Source organism: Delphinus delphis, chromosome 3 (assembly GCF_949987515.2).
Source record: "Delphinus delphis chromosome 3, mDelDel1.2, whole genome shotgun sequence".
NCBI lineage: Eukaryota > Metazoa > Chordata > Mammalia > Artiodactyla > Delphinidae > Delphinus > Delphinus delphis.
In genome coordinates this window covers 39,068,309-39,085,735 of record NC_082685.1, presented here as the reverse complement: position 1 = coordinate 39,085,735, position 17,427 = coordinate 39,068,309, and the positions used below count along the sequence as shown (strand labels likewise).

The 17,427-nt window shown below is 46.5% G+C and overlaps 1 protein-coding gene across 2 annotated transcripts in view; it reads right to left on the bottom strand.

Annotated features, from left to right (window-relative positions):
• EBF1 (EBF transcription factor 1) overlaps positions 1–16,822 on the bottom strand; it is a 398,056-nt gene extending 381,234 nt beyond the window's left edge. The window contains exons 1-5 of one of the 2 annotated variants that reach the window (XM_060008445.1): positions 16,805–16,822; positions 11,078–11,196; positions 8,756–8,912; positions 8,129–8,192; positions 7,442–7,497 (exon numbers count right to left, since the gene is read on the bottom strand). In XM_060008445.1, coding sequence (XP_059864428.1) covers positions 7,442–7,497; positions 8,129–8,192; positions 8,756–8,912; positions 11,078–11,169 — 369 coding nt within the window. In that variant the 5' untranslated portion in view covers positions 11,170–11,196; positions 16,805–16,822. Of the gene's footprint in view, positions 1–7,441; positions 7,498–8,128; positions 8,193–8,755; positions 8,913–11,077; positions 11,453–16,804 lie in introns of those variants that run through there. The other variant, XM_060008444.1, reaches the window with a different exon arrangement.
• Between the last annotated feature and the right edge of the window lie 605 nt (positions 16,823–17,427).

Here is a 17,427-nt window from a genome sequence, read left to right as displayed (position 1 = left end):
CCACCTCCAACCTTGCCTAAGCAGTTTTTTTTACTGAAAAAGCTTGTTAAAACACACACATGCACACACACACACACACACCCCACACCCCACACACCACACACCACACACACCACACTATTATATAAAAGTATGGTCCAAGAAATCGACATTCTGATGAGATCCAACATAGGAAAACAGGATAAATCTATTTTGATGAACGTCTTCAATGTAGAGTGTCAACAATAAAACAGACTTTTAAAAAATGCCTACAAGTTCTCCCTCCAGCTTTCACACATATCAAATCTCTACCATGTACATTTAGTGCACACGTCAAGACTGGTTCACAGTTCAGCAAACCCAGACTTCGAGCCTAAAAGGAAAGGGGTTCTCTAACACCAGCTTAGGGAGAAGTTTCTGCGTCTTTTCCCAATTTAAATATGTGCCTCTGTGCGGTGTGAGTGAAGCTCATTGAGGCCGGATCAGTTGGGAGATCACAGAAGCATATAAACAGCACTGACTACTTTAAGTGAAACCATTTTAATAGACAGCTGGTCTAGGACCTAGACAATGGAACACCAAGAAGAAGGCTTATCTTCATCCTCCATAGTAAGTCATGCATCTGCTCACTGGGAGGAAGGTAGTCTGCTGTGAGAGTGACAAAAACAACAGTGGTTTAAAGAAACCAGTGTGTTCATCAGCAGTAAGGATGGGAGGCCTGTTACAGAGATGGGCGGGAGCGGGAGAGAAAGCATATCAAATACATTATTTAAATAAATGATTTGATGGTGAAGCAAGTTGAGGTTTTAACCTAAGAAACAACAAAAACAACAACAAAATACAATAAAATAGAAAACGATGTTTACATTAATCCTGCCAATGCAAATAAATCCCTTAAGGTGGCAGGAATGCTTGTACAGGAAAAAAAGTAAAAGAATAAACAGCACAAACTTCATCTCAACTTTAAAAACCTGGTGAAACTGATAAACAAGTTGTCAAAACTTGACATATTTGGAGCAGGTTTATTCTTCTGATATACTAGCCTCCCTTTTCTTAACGTTCTCCTCTAATGAGCATAATGGAAATATCACAATTATTGTTAATACTTTGTTGACTTTCTGATTGAGGTTTTTTTCAAGAATAGTTTTTTATAATAACAAAAATGAAGGAAAAAATAGGAATTGTTAAACTTTCACATCCTTACACAACAGTGCCAGAAGGTTTGCTGTGAGAGGATGAAATGCCATCAGTTTCAAATGCCCAATTACACATTAACCTATACCAAACTTCGAAAAGAAATCAATCAATAGAAAAAATCTGCCTCTGTTGCCACTGTTTTAGAAAGCATCTTGTGAATTGTGGTTCATCTCCACTTTTCTAAAATATCACTGGGTCTTAAAAGTTAATTGAAACTTACTATGGATAAAGACCACACAGTAAAACAAAAAATAGATGGTGAACTTACACAGGGATCACACTTCAATGGGATGCCAAAAGAAATACAGAGAATTGAGCACAGTTTTCTTTGTTTACTTTTCTGATAATTTTAACTCTTTGTGTTCCAGGCAAAAATAAAGTGAGCAAGGAGAATACTTTTGACTTTGGTTCATTAAAATCTGAAAGGTTTTTAGGAACAAAATGTTTTCATTAGGAGTCTTTCTTGGTTTACAAACCAACAATCGGAGACTTGTCATCATTAATTTAGAAAGACAGAAAAAGATAATGAAAGGAAAGAAAGAAAGAAAAAAAGAAAGAAAGAAAAAAAAGAAAGAAAGAAAGGAAAAAGAAAGAAAGAAAGAAAAAGAAAGAAAGAAAGGAAGGAAGGAAGAAAGGGAGGGAAGAAGGGAGGAAGGAAGGAAGGAAGGAAGACAGGTAGATAGGTTACCTATAACTAACAAAAACTCCTAATTTTCCATTTAAATCAAAACAGTAACCTTGAAAATACATCACTCTTTTTTCCAAATACAAAATAAAAGGCTAAACCTAATTTGTCACCTTAAAGAATACATTCATGAATGTACAAAGTATCTCCTTCAACCAGAAGTAAAGTGTCCTATAAATACAGACTGTCAACACGACTTTGGCAGCAAATTACCAAGAATCAAAACTAATAAAAAAATATGAACACGTACATTATCAACATGCTGTAATATTAATCATTACTTTCGACCACCAAGTTCCACTTCTTGTCATTAAAATAAAAAAAAGTGTTAGCTAATGCGGTTCAAGAAATTTCCAGTATGTGAGGGAGCCTTAGTTAAAAATTAACCTGTGACAAAGAAAACACTACAAAATTGACGTTTCATAAACAATTGTGTCAAACAGCAATCCAAAATTAATAGTGAAATAAAATAAAAAATTATTTTGCTTCAATTAGCAGCTTAGCTACTGGTGAACAAATTACAAAGATGTAATTTAAGCTCAGCAGCTAAGCAGGCCTGTTTGCAGAACTGAATTAGGAAAGTTGCAAAGGAATGATATCATATTCAGTATGCTGTTCAGTTACATCACAGCCCTGAATAAAAAGAGAATGTGTACCAAAAGCAGTTAGCTTCAGAATGCATCTTTTGTGTCTCAAAGAAATAAAATCTCTCATATTATTCAAACACCAAGATAAAAACTGAATCATTCTAACAATATCATGCAATATTTCTTTTTCTAGCAGTAATAAAAGATATTTCACTCATACGATAACTACATTTACATCTATATTAGTAGATACAACTGGTTTTGTCAACTCAATGGGGTAATAATAGTAATAATAGTAAAATAATAAAAGCAGCTAATTTATTAAGCACTTAATGTATGCTAGTCACTGTTCTAAGCATTTTCCATGTATGAATTCATTTAATTTTCACAACTGAGCTTCCAGGTAGGTGCTACCATTACCTCAATTAGTTTCCAAATGCTTACATATTTTAATAACTAAGACCAAATCATTCTTGCTCAACAACTATATAAACAATTCACCAACATCCAGACCCTCCTTCATTCCTCTCAGCAATATAAGTAAAGACACAAGAACAGACTATCCGTGTAGTCATACAAGTTCGATAAATGCATCACTACTAATACGTTCATTTTTAATGCTGTTCAAACATTCACATGGAAACAGCTCTAGCGTAAATATCCCCGAACAAATGGCTGTATATTATCCAGGAGGGAGCAGTTGGACCGCCAGACTGGGAAAGTACTAGGCCATCTGGCTCCGGCAATCTCTCCAAAACCATCAGCTTTGTTTTCACCCCCAGACTCCAAACAACACATTTTCCACTGTGATGAGTTTACATTTTCCCAAACACAGGTCCTGATCATGCATAAAAATCCCAAACTTCTTCATTCCTCTATGTGCAAGGAAATTCAAATCACCTGCATTTTTGACATGTTACCAAAGAAGAGAGAAAGCTGCTAAAATATGGCTCCTAACTATAAACTTGCCCTGTCATTGCTTGTTTGTTTCCCCAAATACATGAAAGAACCTCTCTGCTGGCCTAGTTGAATTCCTTAGGAACTTATTGATACACTAAAAATGTGTTTATCTACCAATGAAGAACCATGAACAGAAAGGGTTGTTAATCAAATCTACGTAGCTGTGGCAGGACATGATGAAACAATCAATCGGAAAAAGTGCACTTGCATCAATAACTTGAAATACTGGGAATATCAAAACAAATATATAAAGATTAGCTGGAAAGAGAACTATGACAGCAGTTCTAATTATTGTACCTTAGACTTCCCACAGTGCTGGGACTTTTTAGGGGTCCCCTCACCATATCACCTACCTTCAAATCCATACACAAAAAGATTATGTGACTATTATTTTTCCCTTTCCAAAAAAGAGCTTTGGTTTGGGGGCAGGGAATGTTTTGTTTTTGATAACTTTATGGAATTTGGTACTCTTTCTTCGAATTATAAAAATGTCCCTTTTTTCAAAGCAAGATGGTAAGAGGGCAGATAAGTTAAAGGTTGTTTTTTTTTTTAAAAAAAAAACTATTTAAAGATAACTCACTGAAGCAATCACAGAATGTAATTATATCTCAAATACTACAGGAAAATCTGAACTGAGGCACATTAAAACTCAGACCTCTCCCACTGAGTTCATTTGAGTTTCTGCAGTAGATACCATTTCTGGATGCAACAGCCATCAACTTCTGGATCCTACAGGCCTTTTTGCATGCTCACTAATGGAATACCAAAAACAGCAATGACAAAAAAAAAAAAAAACCTATTTTTAGTCCAGCTAAACTTGGTTTTGCAAAACCCTTCCCAAAAGCAAGCTTCTTATTTTCTAGCTGGTGGACAAATATTTTAAATATAATTATATCCTTAGTGTTTTATAAGAAAAGCATAGGGATAAGAGGGCTCAGATCCTTACACATTCACTTCTAATTCCCTTTCCTGGTAGAGTTAAAAATTAAGAGTCATTACCCCAAATAGTGTAATGAGACACTTTGAAAAGGTGTGAAATACTGTGTCATACCAATACATCTTGGTTGATTGAGTACATTTCTGTTTGATCTCAAAGCTGCTAACTCCACCCAAGATCACGAACATTCTATGAAAATATAAAGTGCACAGCTAGTTTTGAATTTTGCTTGCCAAAGATTCCCTTCAAGTCTTAACCCCAACTTCTGAGTCAAAGATATGACATCACATACATAAAGCTGCATCTCTGATGTGAAAAACGTTGCGATAAATAAGCAGCTAAGAGAAGACACTTGAACTCTGCTTAGATACTCCCACTGAAACTTATGATGTTATTAGAACTCATCACATCACTGTAATTATTCCATTCAGCACCCTAAATATCAAAATCCTGAGTCTATCTACCTGGAATAATTTCACAGGGGAAAAAGAAGTAAGCGTTTAATTGGTCACCTTATGTCAAGACTTACTTCTGATTGAAGGGGTCACTGCACACTTAACTAAAATAAAAAATTTAAGAAACTTAAAAATCAGACTTGGCATTTAATTATCACAGAATAATTTCAAGCTAGATGAGAATCCACTGTTTTACTCATCAAAGCTAAAACATAATAATTATGTCACAGCTAAGGAAAGTCATGCTCTTCGCGCTGATCTGCTTTTTGAAGACTATTGTATTAGCTGTGTACACAAGAAGCTAACCTACTTCCCAAACTCTTACAGCACATAATCAAGGAAAAAGCAACCGGATAACGGGCAGGGATTGCCTTTCAAAGTAAAAGCTACAGAGAAGGCATTAGACAACTATTATGAAAGCAAACAGGTATGCCTGGAAAAATCTTTTTTCTTGATATTTTTAGACTAAATTCAGATAATTACTAAGCCTTTTTTTCAGGTCGCTCCCCACCAAAATATACAATTGCCTACATTTATAATTTTAACTTTCAGTGAGATGTCACAGTATGGCAAGTAACTCTCTTATACCTGCTATTACTACACTATATCTTATTCTGGTCCCACTCCCACCCCCACCACCGATAGAATTTATGACACCAAGCAGTCAAAGAATGCCTTAGCCAAAGTTTTTCTTAAGCTCTATGACCTTGTTAGTAAAATGATATTAGATGTATTGCTTTATAAAAATCAAGATTATTCTTCCAACTTAGAAGAGTGTGTAAAGTCAGTTCATCTCATAATGGGAAGATCAATTCTTGTGGCACTTTTGGTTTAAGGGGCCTAAAATCAAACATGTCCTAATTTTGTGTGCCTTACAACTGTTCACTTCATAGAGTTGCCGATAATTTAATATTTAAGTGGCCAATGTTTCACAGGCAGACAGGCCTTACATACTGGTTTGTGGGGAGTTTTTATTCTTTAAAAAATAAACTCTAATAAGTACATAAAGAATATGTATTAGAAATCATACTTTCCCTCTCCCCCTCCCATCTTTTCTTTCCTCTGATGGAAATGGCAGGAAATGATACCCAGGGTATCAAAGACAATTTTTTAACAACAAAATTCCACTTAAGACATTTTTGTTTTGATATCATTTTTTTAAAAAGTTACTGAAATAAGGCTTTTGCATTTTTTGCTTGGCAGGAAAAAAATTTAACAAAATACAGAGAGTCCAAATCAAAGGGAATTATCCTATGTAATGATCAGAACCAGTATAGTAATAATAATAAAAAACAATAATAATACCAAGAGTAAAAGCATAAATGTGCGTTTACTCTGAACTATCAACTAAGAAATAAAACAGATCTTTAAGAAAGTCAAATATTTTAGGCTAATAACTTGAAATAGATTTCAAGAGATATGTATTTATCATTTTAAAAAATACATGTCATACCCTCATGCTTTTTACTTGGTTCACAATGAAATAAAGGTAAAAATTACAATTAGCTGTTATTAAATTGGTTCTTGCTGAGCAGATTTTAAAACTCCCAACAGCTTATTAACGTGCATTTTGTACAACATATTTAAGCCATGGGTATCTAAAAACATTTTTTAAGTATGCATGTATTCTCTAATTTGAAACCTTCCAAGCCAGTATCTATGAAAACTACATCCCTTATTTTAAAGGGAATATTTTTAAATCGCAATCAAGCAAACCAGTTTTAACCCTCTCACTAAATTGGTGGTCAGTACACAATGGGTAACTTTTCTCTTTGTTCTGATTTCTTTCTCCCACCCAATAAAACTGTCTCCTTTTTTGTCACAAAATCCTCCAACTACCTAACCAGATATTTAATTCTTAAACTTTTTCTTAAAATTAAAAAGAAAAAATGTTCCTGCCCCTCGTAAAAACGTCAGACCTCTTTTCTTACTCGGCTCATAATTGTATCTTTTGAACCATAACTCAACCTTAATGTATACTGCTTGGCACCCGCGTGTTGGGAGCTAAAGAAAACGCCGTCTATGTACCTTTAAGACCACAAGCTCACTCATGCTGCCTGGCTTCTTGCCAAACTTGGAGGCAAAAGCCAGGAGGATTTTTGCAAAATATCTTCTAACAATTGTCGCTCCGTCTTCCAACACTACCACCACCACCATCTCTTTTTTAAAAAATGTGTAGAGTGGGTCAAGTGCGCTCTCAGACCATCTCACCGTTTCTGGGGAAGCTGCCTTTGCCCCTCACCCGCTTCCTCTACCTCTGCCTCCCGGGGGAGGCCCTGATGGTTTGGGTTTCACTAGTTCAGCCCGATCTGCACGAGGGTCTCTGCGCACCTTTGCGCCCCTGGGGCTCCCCGGCCGGGTCAAAGGAAGTTCAGCCCATATTCTCCCCACGCAGCACTCCGCGTAGTCTTAAATCACAAGGTCTGAATTTCCCTTATAAAGAAGGAGACGTCGAGCCATCTCCTCCACGCGGCGAGTCAACGTGCTTTTGGGCATTTGGAAGGCTGCGCTGAGAGCGCGGTCCGCCCTGGCATTGAGAGTTCGAGTCCCAGCCCTCCCGCTAAGGAGTAGCCAGCTTCTAGACTCTCCCAAATTTCGCGGCCGTAGAGTCACCCCCACGGCGCGAATTTAAGAAACTTACTTGTTTTGTCATGGAGTCAATGAGGCGAACGTAGAAATCCTGCTCCGTCCTTATTCCTGGGGGAGGGGCGGGGGACAAGGGAACGAAGGAGAATTAAGTGAGAGAGGATCTGCAGGAAACAAAGAATGGGGCTCCAAGGCTGATGGAACTCCGACTGTCCCGGAGAAGCAGCCAGGACCCCCTTCCCCAGTTCCCGGAGAAGGGCCTCTGGCCCAGCCCGAGCGCATTTGGAAGGCGGCCCCACCCTCAAGCACAGCAGCTGGGAATAAGGCGGACCCCCACCTGGGTTCTCTCCCTTCCCACGGCTGGAGTCCCTCTGCGTGCTCTCCGGGAGCCACCAAGGCCCTGACCGCTGTAGCCCCCTGAACTCAAGGGACTTGGGCATGAAGTCTACGCTAAGCGGAGGAACCCGGCCTTAGGAAGGGGAAGAAGAAAGAAAGCAGCCCAGCGGGGGCCAAGGCGCCACACCTGGACCCAGGTACGCGTCCGCTAATGCCGCCGCCCTCGAGCCACTCAGGGCCTCCTCAGGTGAAACCTCTTCAGGAGAAACTTAGGAGAGGCCGTTTTACCCCGAGGATGGCGGACGACTGAGCTTTGCTCAGGGTTCTCGTCCACCTGAAGCTCCCCGCGCCCCCTACCCTCACCCGGAGCCCCGGGGTGCCGGCGCAGACCCGACGGGAACCTCACCATTGCTGTAGAGGAGCTGGAGCCGGTAGTGAATCCCGTTATTGGTCTTTTCGCTGTTGGCTTCCTGGGTTGCAGCAGGACGCAAAGACACAAGAGACGCAGGAGAGAGGTCGGCGTGAGCTAGTGGACAGACTTCGAGGCAACTTTCCCCAAGCAGGGACCCCTGGCCTGGGAGCCGGACAGGCCCGGGAGCAGCAGAAATTGTGGCCAACTGTGATCCCTCTGCCGCCCTCCCGACCCTTACTGCTCCCTCTAAGTTTCTAAAAAATTCCGTGGGGCTCGCACGGGAGATCCCGTTCCTAGGGCCTGGGGGCTCGAGCTTGGGCCAGCAGAGGCAGGAGCCACGCGTGGTCGCGCGGTCGAGGGCGGGCTCATCCCCAGCGCCCTTGACTCTGGAGTGCGAAGACGGGCTCGCCTCTCTCCATCTTTGGGGACTAAGCACGAGCTTTTTTGGAGCAGAACCTCAGGAACTAGGAGTCCGGGTTCGCCCAGAACGGGAAGTGGCTTGGGGGACCCCGCGCGGGAGTGTGTTATGGATGCTTTGCACTCGCGAGGAGCTCGCCTCCCGAAGCGCCTGAGCCTGCTCCCCGGCTGGGGGCGAGGGGCAGCGGCGCTGCGCCCACTTACTTTTTCCTTCTCCACGAACCCCACAAAGGCTGTCCTCTCGATCTCCACGGGCTGGCCCTGTCTGTCGTAGAGGGCCAGGACGAAGTGGAAGAAGTTGGATTTCCGCAGATTGGAAGGCGGCTGCTTCTCAAAGTGAGCCCGGGCCAGACCCACCCCGCTGCGGTCAAAGACGCAGAGTTAGACGGCTAAGCGGGACAACAACCGCGACCCCTTGTCACCTCTTACACACGCGCGAACCCTCAAACACCTCTGCCCCCCCAAAACGCCCTGTGGGCTCCCTACACGCCCCCTCAGGCGCCCCGGGCCCACCCGGCGACGGGACATGCGTGCTCTCGCCTGCCCAGTCCTCCCCGCCGAGGACCTGCGCGCCCCCCGAACTTGACGAAGAGGTGTGAAAGTTTTGTTTGGGTTTTGCGCAAGAGATAAAACGCTGTACGCGTTTACTCCGACCAGACGCGCGCTGCGTGGGGAGGAAGAAAAGTAGCGGTGCATGAGGTGAAGCGCGATCGTGGAATAAAGCCGATCGTTTACAACTTAAAGGGAGGGTGGGCATGGGAGTTGGTTCTCGCCACTCCCTCGAATCTCCCGTGGGCAGGTGAGAATGGATGGGGAACATGCTCAGCTCCTCGCTGCAGCAGCCATCCTCCGGGAAACCTCATGTGCCGCCCCCTCCCCGCCCCCGGCCAGCCGCGGGTGCCCGGCCTCGGGAAGCTGTCTGTCCCCACCCCCACAAATAAAGCATGTGGAGAAAAAGGATCTGTGGGTGGAACTCAGAGCAGTCAGGAGTGGTCGCTGTGGGAAAGGGAATTGGGTGTTTTTTTTAAAAGACCTGTCCTGACAAAGTTTCGCTGTTCCGCAGAAATCCTCACACCCTTTCCAGAAATCCTATGGATAAGGGCTGAGGGTTGAGCGCGCCCTCCCGGGGGCTGGAGCCTGGGGCACCAGGGGCGCAGGGCGGCCACTGACAGCCCGACCTGCCCGACACAAGGGCGCGCACACACACACACGCACGCGCCACACACACACACTTTCGCTTCTAGCCCAGTTACCCAACTCACTCTTACTGCCAACCACCCCCATCCTTATTATCATCGGGGATGGGAACAGTGTTGTGGACACTTGTCCCCAGCCCGGAGAAGATGAGGATGATGTAATTAGTCATCTTCATTCTTCCCCTTCCGCCCTCTCTGGGCCGGAGAGAGCATGGAGCCACAGATCTCCCATTCCCCCAAGCCCAGCTGGTGGCCTAAAAAAAGGGGGGGGACCATTTCTCACTTGGGACCAGGAGTCCCCAGAATGGGTACTGAGGGTGCCCAGGAAAGTTCCCCCGGGTCAATCTCCAAAAGCAGTGCCTCTAGGCCATACAGCCTAGCATGCAGGAGCTGAGAGTGGCAGAGGGGCTAGAAGAGGCCATGGTCATAGATGGCGGGGAAGACTTTTAAGAGACATCAGAATTAAAGTTAGGAGTTGCTGTTCTTCGGGTGGACCAAGAAAAACTGAAAGCTAAAGGGAGCGGGAGGGAGAACCAGAGAGGAGAAATAAGAGATGATTCTAGGGGGAAATTGAAAGAGAAAAGGGGAGAGAAATGGAGTTAAGAGAAGGAAAAAGAGGAAAGGGGAAGAAAGAGTGAAGAAAGAAGAGGGAGGAAAGAGGAAGAAAGTGAAGAAAGAAGAGGAAGGAAAGAAGGAAGAGGGAAGGAAAAGAAAGGGGGAAAGAAAGGAAATAAAGGAGGAAGAAAGGAACGAAGAAAGGAAGGAAAAGGAGTAAGGAAGAAAAAGGGAGGAAGAAAGGGAGGAAAGGAAGGAGAAGGAAAGTTTTTTAAAGGGGGGAAAGAAAAGAAAGAAAAAGGAGGAAGGAAAGGAAGAACGAAGGAGAGAAAAGGAGGAAGGAAAGAAATAGAGAAGAAAAGGCAAAGAAAAGAAAGAAGAAAGAAAAAGAAAGGAAAGAAGAAAATAGGAAAGGAAAAGGAAGGAAAGAAAAAGACAGGCGGCCTGAAAAGAAACAGCAATCACAGAAAAACACAGATATCCAACATCATACTGGTGAGACGCCTCTTCAGGCTTAAAACAAAATGAAAACAGTCACAGACCAGGCAGGGAAAAGTGCCGGTAAAGCGCGGGCTCCTCGCAGGCAGCTCCTGGCTCTGCGGCCGCAGGCAACCAAGACAGAGCGGCCGGGGAGAGCGGAGCCCCGGAGACGAGCAGAGCCGAGCGGCAGACGCAAGAGCGCGGCCCGGCCCCGCGGCGGCGGCTTCCGCTACCACCTCCCGGCTCTGCTGCTCGCGGCTTGCCTCCCCGGCCGCGGTCCCCGAGCGGTACTCACCTCTGCGCCGCCGTGTTGGCGTCCAGCACCCCGGCGCCCTGCATCCACGTCCGCACCGCGTTCATGCCGCTGCCCAGCGGCTCTTCCTTCATGCTGCTTCCACTCCGTTGGATGCTTTCCTGAATCCCAAACATGAAAACAACCTTTTCTTGTGGAAAATCTCCTCCCCCTTGAAAATTTGAAAAAAAAAAAAAAAAAAAAAAAAGGAAAGAAAAACGCCAGCCAGAGATTTTTTTTTTTTTTGAGTTGTTGAACTCGCGCTAGAAGATCAAGACGGGCTGGAAAGCAAATTTTTTAAAAATGTAAACCTTCGCTCAAAACTGAGCGATAACCCGAAGGAAAAAAAAAAAAAGGAGAGAAAAAAGGAAGGGAAAATCCAACAAAAAGACCAAAATTAAAAAAATAGAGATGTATGCTTGGCTGTTGGGGGTTGTTTGGTTGGTTAATTTTTGGTTTGGGTGCTTTTTTTTCTTTTTTTTTTCTTTCTTTTTTTTTTTTTTTTTTTTTTGTAATGATCACAGGCCGGTGGAGGACAGGAGGGGCTGGAGTTTCCTTTTGTAGAGGTACCGTTCACTTGAAGAAGCAGGAAGAAAAAAAAAAACCCTGATGGCAATTTAAGAAACAATAGACTCAACTCGCGCTGCCGGCTTTGCTACTTCAAGTGTCATTTTCCACAACCAGGCAAGTTTTTCCTCTCTCTCTCTCTCTCTCTCTTTTTTTTCCTCCTTCTCTCCCAACCAAAGATGTTTCTTTCCTTTCAGTGCGTATAGATGAGGAGGACGCTGGTTGCCATAGACAGATACACCAGAGAGGGAGAGTGGGGTGGGGGGAAGGGGGAGGGGGGTAGGGAAAGACAGAGAGGAAAGGAGAGGAGAGGAGAGGGAGAAAGAGAGAGAGGTGGACCCTGCTGAATGGAGATTCTGTTTTCTCCTTGCTAAAATAGAAGTGATTTGCAGGCTTTCCCTATGGAATCCAGTTTGACTCTCCCCAGAGCTAAACACAAGCACACTAACCCCAAAGGGAGGAGGCGGGGCCCGCGCGGCAATGACCCGCCCCTTCATTTGCATAACGTCATCCTTCCGCCTCGCCTCAGCCAATCGCGGCGCAGGAGCCTACTGGCTCTCAGCACAGGGCCACGCTCCCTCATTAACATCCCTCTCCGGGTGGCGCAGGGGAGCCGGCCAAAGTTCCTCGCAAAGTGGCGCGCGAAGGATCGCTTAGTACCCGTGTCCGAGCTGGAGAGGAGCGGGGCTGAGCTGGGCAGAGCCGGGCAGGAGAAGGGAGACAGAAGGAAGGGGAGGAGGATATTCTTCTCAGGGATTTGAGCTGGGGTCTGCATCCCGGCCATTGCAGTCTGTTAAGCATCCTCGCCGCGCCCTGAGCGCGCTCGAGGCGCACAGGCTGCGCCCTCCCAGGGCCGTGTCCTGCTCCGCTGTTCTGGGACGTCGGGGGCAAAAGTGGAGGAGACGGGAGAGCCCGGGCAGAAAAAGCAGGACGCGCATGCCAGGTGCCCACCTCTTCGCTTTGAGGAGGGGGTGGTGGGTTGGAAAAATGGGTGTGTAGATCGGCGCTGGGAGCTCGCGGACGGCACTGCCTCCACGCTGGGAGGGTGGGGTGGACCCTGGGCTCCGGCAAGCAAGGCGCTGTGGATCCCCAGGGAGTGGGGGACCCGGGCTCTGCCCCTAGTCAAGTCACTGAAACCCCTCTCGCTCCGCGGCTAGCCTGGAGACCGCCGGCGTTAGGCACTGTCCTCACATGCTCACTTCTCTGGAGCATCCCGCGGGATAGGTAAACCACCGTTTACCTAACGAATGCTCGCACTGGAGCTGTGCCAGGCTGCGTTTTAAAATTTGCTCGGAATAAATCCCCACCCCCTCATCACCGCCCCACCAAATAGTTTTTTCCTTAGAGTAACTACCAAAGCAAAAACAACGTCTCTGATTAGTTATCTGGTGTAGGGTTTCTCTCTTCCTCATTCTTTCTGTTAAAATGGGGGCTTGAACAAACCTTCCCCCAACTTCGGCCTCTGCCACCTGTCAAGAAAGAGAGAGATCAGGGAAGGAGGGAATGAAGGGAGGGAGAGAGGGAAGAAGGGAGGAAGGAAGGGAAGACGAAATGATCTCCTTCCTCAGACCCTTCAACATGTAAGCTTGTGGCTGGCAAAGGAAATAGCTAGATGTTTCTGCGTAACGTGCCCCATCATTTTTTAGCAGGTTGTAACCTCTAATAAGCACATGGTGAACTTCTGTTTCATTGCCCTCAAAGGAACTCCCTGACTGCAGCCAAATCTGCTAAGGGCTCCTTCGGGGAAATTCTCTGCCAGAAATCCAGGTCCCCTTTCTGCCGGCCTTTCTTGGCCTTTTGATTTAGGGAGCTCATGGGGTCAGTGATGGAAAAGTACACATGCTCATGTTGAATGGAATGGAGACAGGCAGAAGTTAAACTTAGTGCTCTTGGCAGAGCAGGAAAGTGGGAGCCACTTCCAGATTCATAAACTAGTTGAAAGACTGTGTTTCAGGCCTGAGGATACACGGCCACTGTCTTCAACACTGCTTTATCTCTTGTGCACAAAGCCTGCCCAGTCTCATACCATTTAATTTGGACCACTTAATGTGCTCTTTTCCTCCCTGATATCATAATTAATGCCATTTCCTCCAAGAAGCTCTCGAAGAGATCTGTTTGATCCATCAGGATCCCCACACTACCCACCAGAGTTCCTGGCACACAGTAGATGTTCATAAGGGGTATGTTGGTGGAAACACTGGAAGGATTATAGTTTTGTGAAGAGGGAATAGGGGAAGCTGGACATTCTCTATCTCTATAGAATTTAAGTGCACAATTGAAACTTGGCCTGCTGAAAATTTCCCAAAGCTCCAAGTTTAACCTCCAAGGCCCAAAGGGTCCCCAGAACCAATCCCTTCCCCTTCCTGGACCATCCCCTGCCTTCTCTGAGGGGATCCTTCAGAGAAGGGGGACCAGGAAGCAGAGGCCACCTTCCTATCAAAGTCCCAGGTAGCACTGGCATAAGACCGAGATCTCCATCTCTTTAATTGCCTGAGCCTCCATTTCACTCCCCAGTAAACAGTGCTAGGACTCCAAGTTGAGTGTGGTGAGGTACATACCCCAGTGATGGGGAACGCACAATGGGGCATCAGATCACTGCCAAAGGTGACAGAGAAAGGAGAGACACAGCCACTCTGAGGACCAGGTTCAGTGACAGCAACACAACAGATGGATTTCTAGGGGGGTCAAGCAAATCTAGAAGCACGCTTCAAATGATGTGTTTGTGGAGGGGCCTGAAGCTGCGTGATCCAAAAGAGAAATTGGCCCAGAGAAAGAAGCCTTCAGCAGCCCAATTCCTGCCCCAGAGCCAGTAATCTCCAGGAACTAAATAAGAGGAAGGCAACCTCCACATCCACCAGGCCATGGGGGGAAAAATAAAAGGGGGCAAGTATCTTTTGATATGACCAAGTCCATTTGGCTATGCAGAGGCAGCAGATACTTCACCTGGGATGGTGAGTGTACTTTCTTTTAATCAAGCAGAGTGTATTCGTAGTTTTTCTTCTGGGTATCCTTGTGCTTTCAATCTTGCTTTCTTACCCAGTAATAAATGTTTAAGCAGGAAGGAAGCTAAAGAGAAGGTGGAGAAGAGACAAAGAGGGTGATAGAAAACTAGGAACAACACCCAGGCCAGCAGAATGGTACCTTTTTGTGGATTTCCTCTGGTGAATAATGAACTAGCACTGGCAGTTTTAAACTTTGAAAAATCCTTTAAACGCTTTTCAGTCTTCCCTCAGGTAGGTTTGCACCACCTCCAAAAAGCAAAACCTGTGTGTACAGGGGTGACTGTAAAGTATGTACTGAGACTGTCTTCATGCTTTTTTACATTATAGTCACATCCTCTGTGGAGAGACAAACTTCTATGTATAGCATTGCCCAGGCTTTGTAGCATATCTGTGATATGACTTTAGGGTAACTTATCAGAGTAATCAGTTATAAGGTAAACCCTGCTTATCAGCTTAATCAAATGGGGGAAGGAGGAATTTTGTTAGAAATGCAGATTTCCAGGCCTTGTCCAGACCTGCAGAATTAGGGAGGAAGAAAGTGAGGGGTAAAGAACATGTACATGAGGAAAATATACAGCAGAATGAGTTTATATGGGGAAGGAGCAATTGGAAAGACTTGATATTTCCCCTGGAGTGAAGACTCCCTCAGGGCTTCTCAGAGCGCCAGGACGCGGTTTAGCTTCCACCCACTTCCTCTCAGTTGCTCCAGACAGTAGACAAGGCTGCCCAGCCCTCGGGGTCTCCCCGCGTTGGGGGTAACTCAGGCCCTGTGAGCAAGCCCTTCTCCCCACCCCGACCTTTGACACCTTCTCACTCTTGGATATCCCAACCCTCTTAAAGCACAAAGAGATCAAGTCCGTTTCCTGAAGAGCATCAGTCGCCGCGGTAACTTCCGGGGAGAGCAAATAGAAACACACCCTCTCCCCAAAAGAGCGGAGACAAGATGCCCAGCTAAGATGCCCATCTAAGACTAGGGGGACGTCCCAGGGAAAGAGGGAATCTTCTCCGCTAGTCCGCCCCCAGGAGGCCAGACTTGGGACCTGTCATTTAGAAATTTCCTTCGTTTCGGTCCCCCTTATGAAGACACGCCCCCAGAAGGGCCGCCTGTCTGGGAAGTGCCCCCTACCTTTTGCCGCTAGCCAGAGCCCACTCAGAGTGAAACCGGAAGAAAGATGCCTCTTTCAAAGCTGGGAAGAAGGGAAAAAGGAAAGATGAGGCGATGAAGGCCAAAGGCGCAAAGTCCTGCCGCGCGCGGCCGGCTCCGAAGGCGTCCCTCCGCGGCCTGGAGTCACGGGCAGGGTTGGACAGAGGCCAAGGCACTGCCCCAAAGAGGAGGAGGATAGGTGGGTGGAGGGTGGTGGCCCCGGGCCCTGGGAAAGAGAGGATCTGAGCGGGGCGCAACTCCGCAGTGGCCCCTGAGCAGCACCCAGACGCCGGCGGGGGTGGTCAAACAACGGATCCCGGTCGCCCGCGGCAAAACCCTGCCCCTGCCCTCCTAATACGTCTACCCGCTGCCCTCGAGGAATGCGTAGGAGCAGAGGCCACGGTTCCACCGGAAATCCGTCTATCCTCCCTCCTTGCTCTCAGTCCTCTCTGGCAAGCGGCAAAAGGAAGGGGGCATTTCCCTGGACCATGAACCCTGATTCCGACCCCCCAGCACTGCAGAGAAGCCCCGGTTTGCTCACCCAGTCTGACTGATACTTCCAGACCCTGGGAGCGTGCCTCTTCCCACAGCACGGACAGGGAAACTGAGGCCTAGAGAGGGACAAAGTCACCCACAGAGAGCTAGGAGGTCGAAATCAGGCAAATAACACCGCTGGGGCTCTGGCTTGGGAGCGCTTAGTCTGCATGGGACGAGGGCTTGAGGCCAGGGTTTCGAGCAAACCTTTCCCGGATCGAGCCTGCAGACTCTCGGGTTTCCTCTGGGGCGGCCCCCCGATAAGAACAGATCCCATTTGTTGAAGGTTTTATGGGCATAAACTCACCGAATTCCCACAACAGACAAACAAGGCAGGTAAGATCACCCCTATTTTACAGGTGAGAAAATTGACGCTCTGTTATTAAAATGAAACAACTTGTCCACAGCCGCATTGCTAATAAACTCGCCGAGTCCAAATTTCTCCAGAGCCTCTCCTCTGAACCTTGGATCCAAACCACTCACCCAGCTTCGGCGCTTATCTCCCCCATTCGCCTTGGTGCTTGACCCCCATGGCTCGAAGACCCCTTTAGCTCTCGAGCCTGTAGGTATCCTGGATGAGAAAGGAGCGTGGGTGCAAGTTGTCCCCCCGAAAGCAGGCAGCAGACAGTAGAGAGGAGGGTAAACGGTTCTGAAAAGCCCTAATACGCGAACTGTATGCGCACTCCAGCGGTCAGATACAAATGCCCGCGTCTCTCGGGGCCGCCAGCGGCAGGGCGCGCTAGGGTCGTGCCAGCTCCAGCCCTGGCTCTGCGACATTTGTTATGTGACCTCCAGTCAGCCGCTTCTCCCCAGCCCTAGCTGAAGTTTTAGAGCTCCAGGCGCACGCAAAGTTGCCTAATTGAAATATAAATTAAAGACTGCGGGGATGCATGGGACGCCCATCAGAGGGCAGAAATCTGGACACCTGCGGATGCGCTTTAATGGAGGAAGGCCGTATGGCCTTGGAATGACCATAGCTAAAAGCTGAAGTTACTCTGTGCAGAGAGAACACAGTTAGGGGCACTGCCAGAAAGGTCCCAGTCAAAGGCTGCCCCAGGGCGCGACCTTACTCCTCCCCTGACCCTTCCCCACAGTCCTCCAGCCCG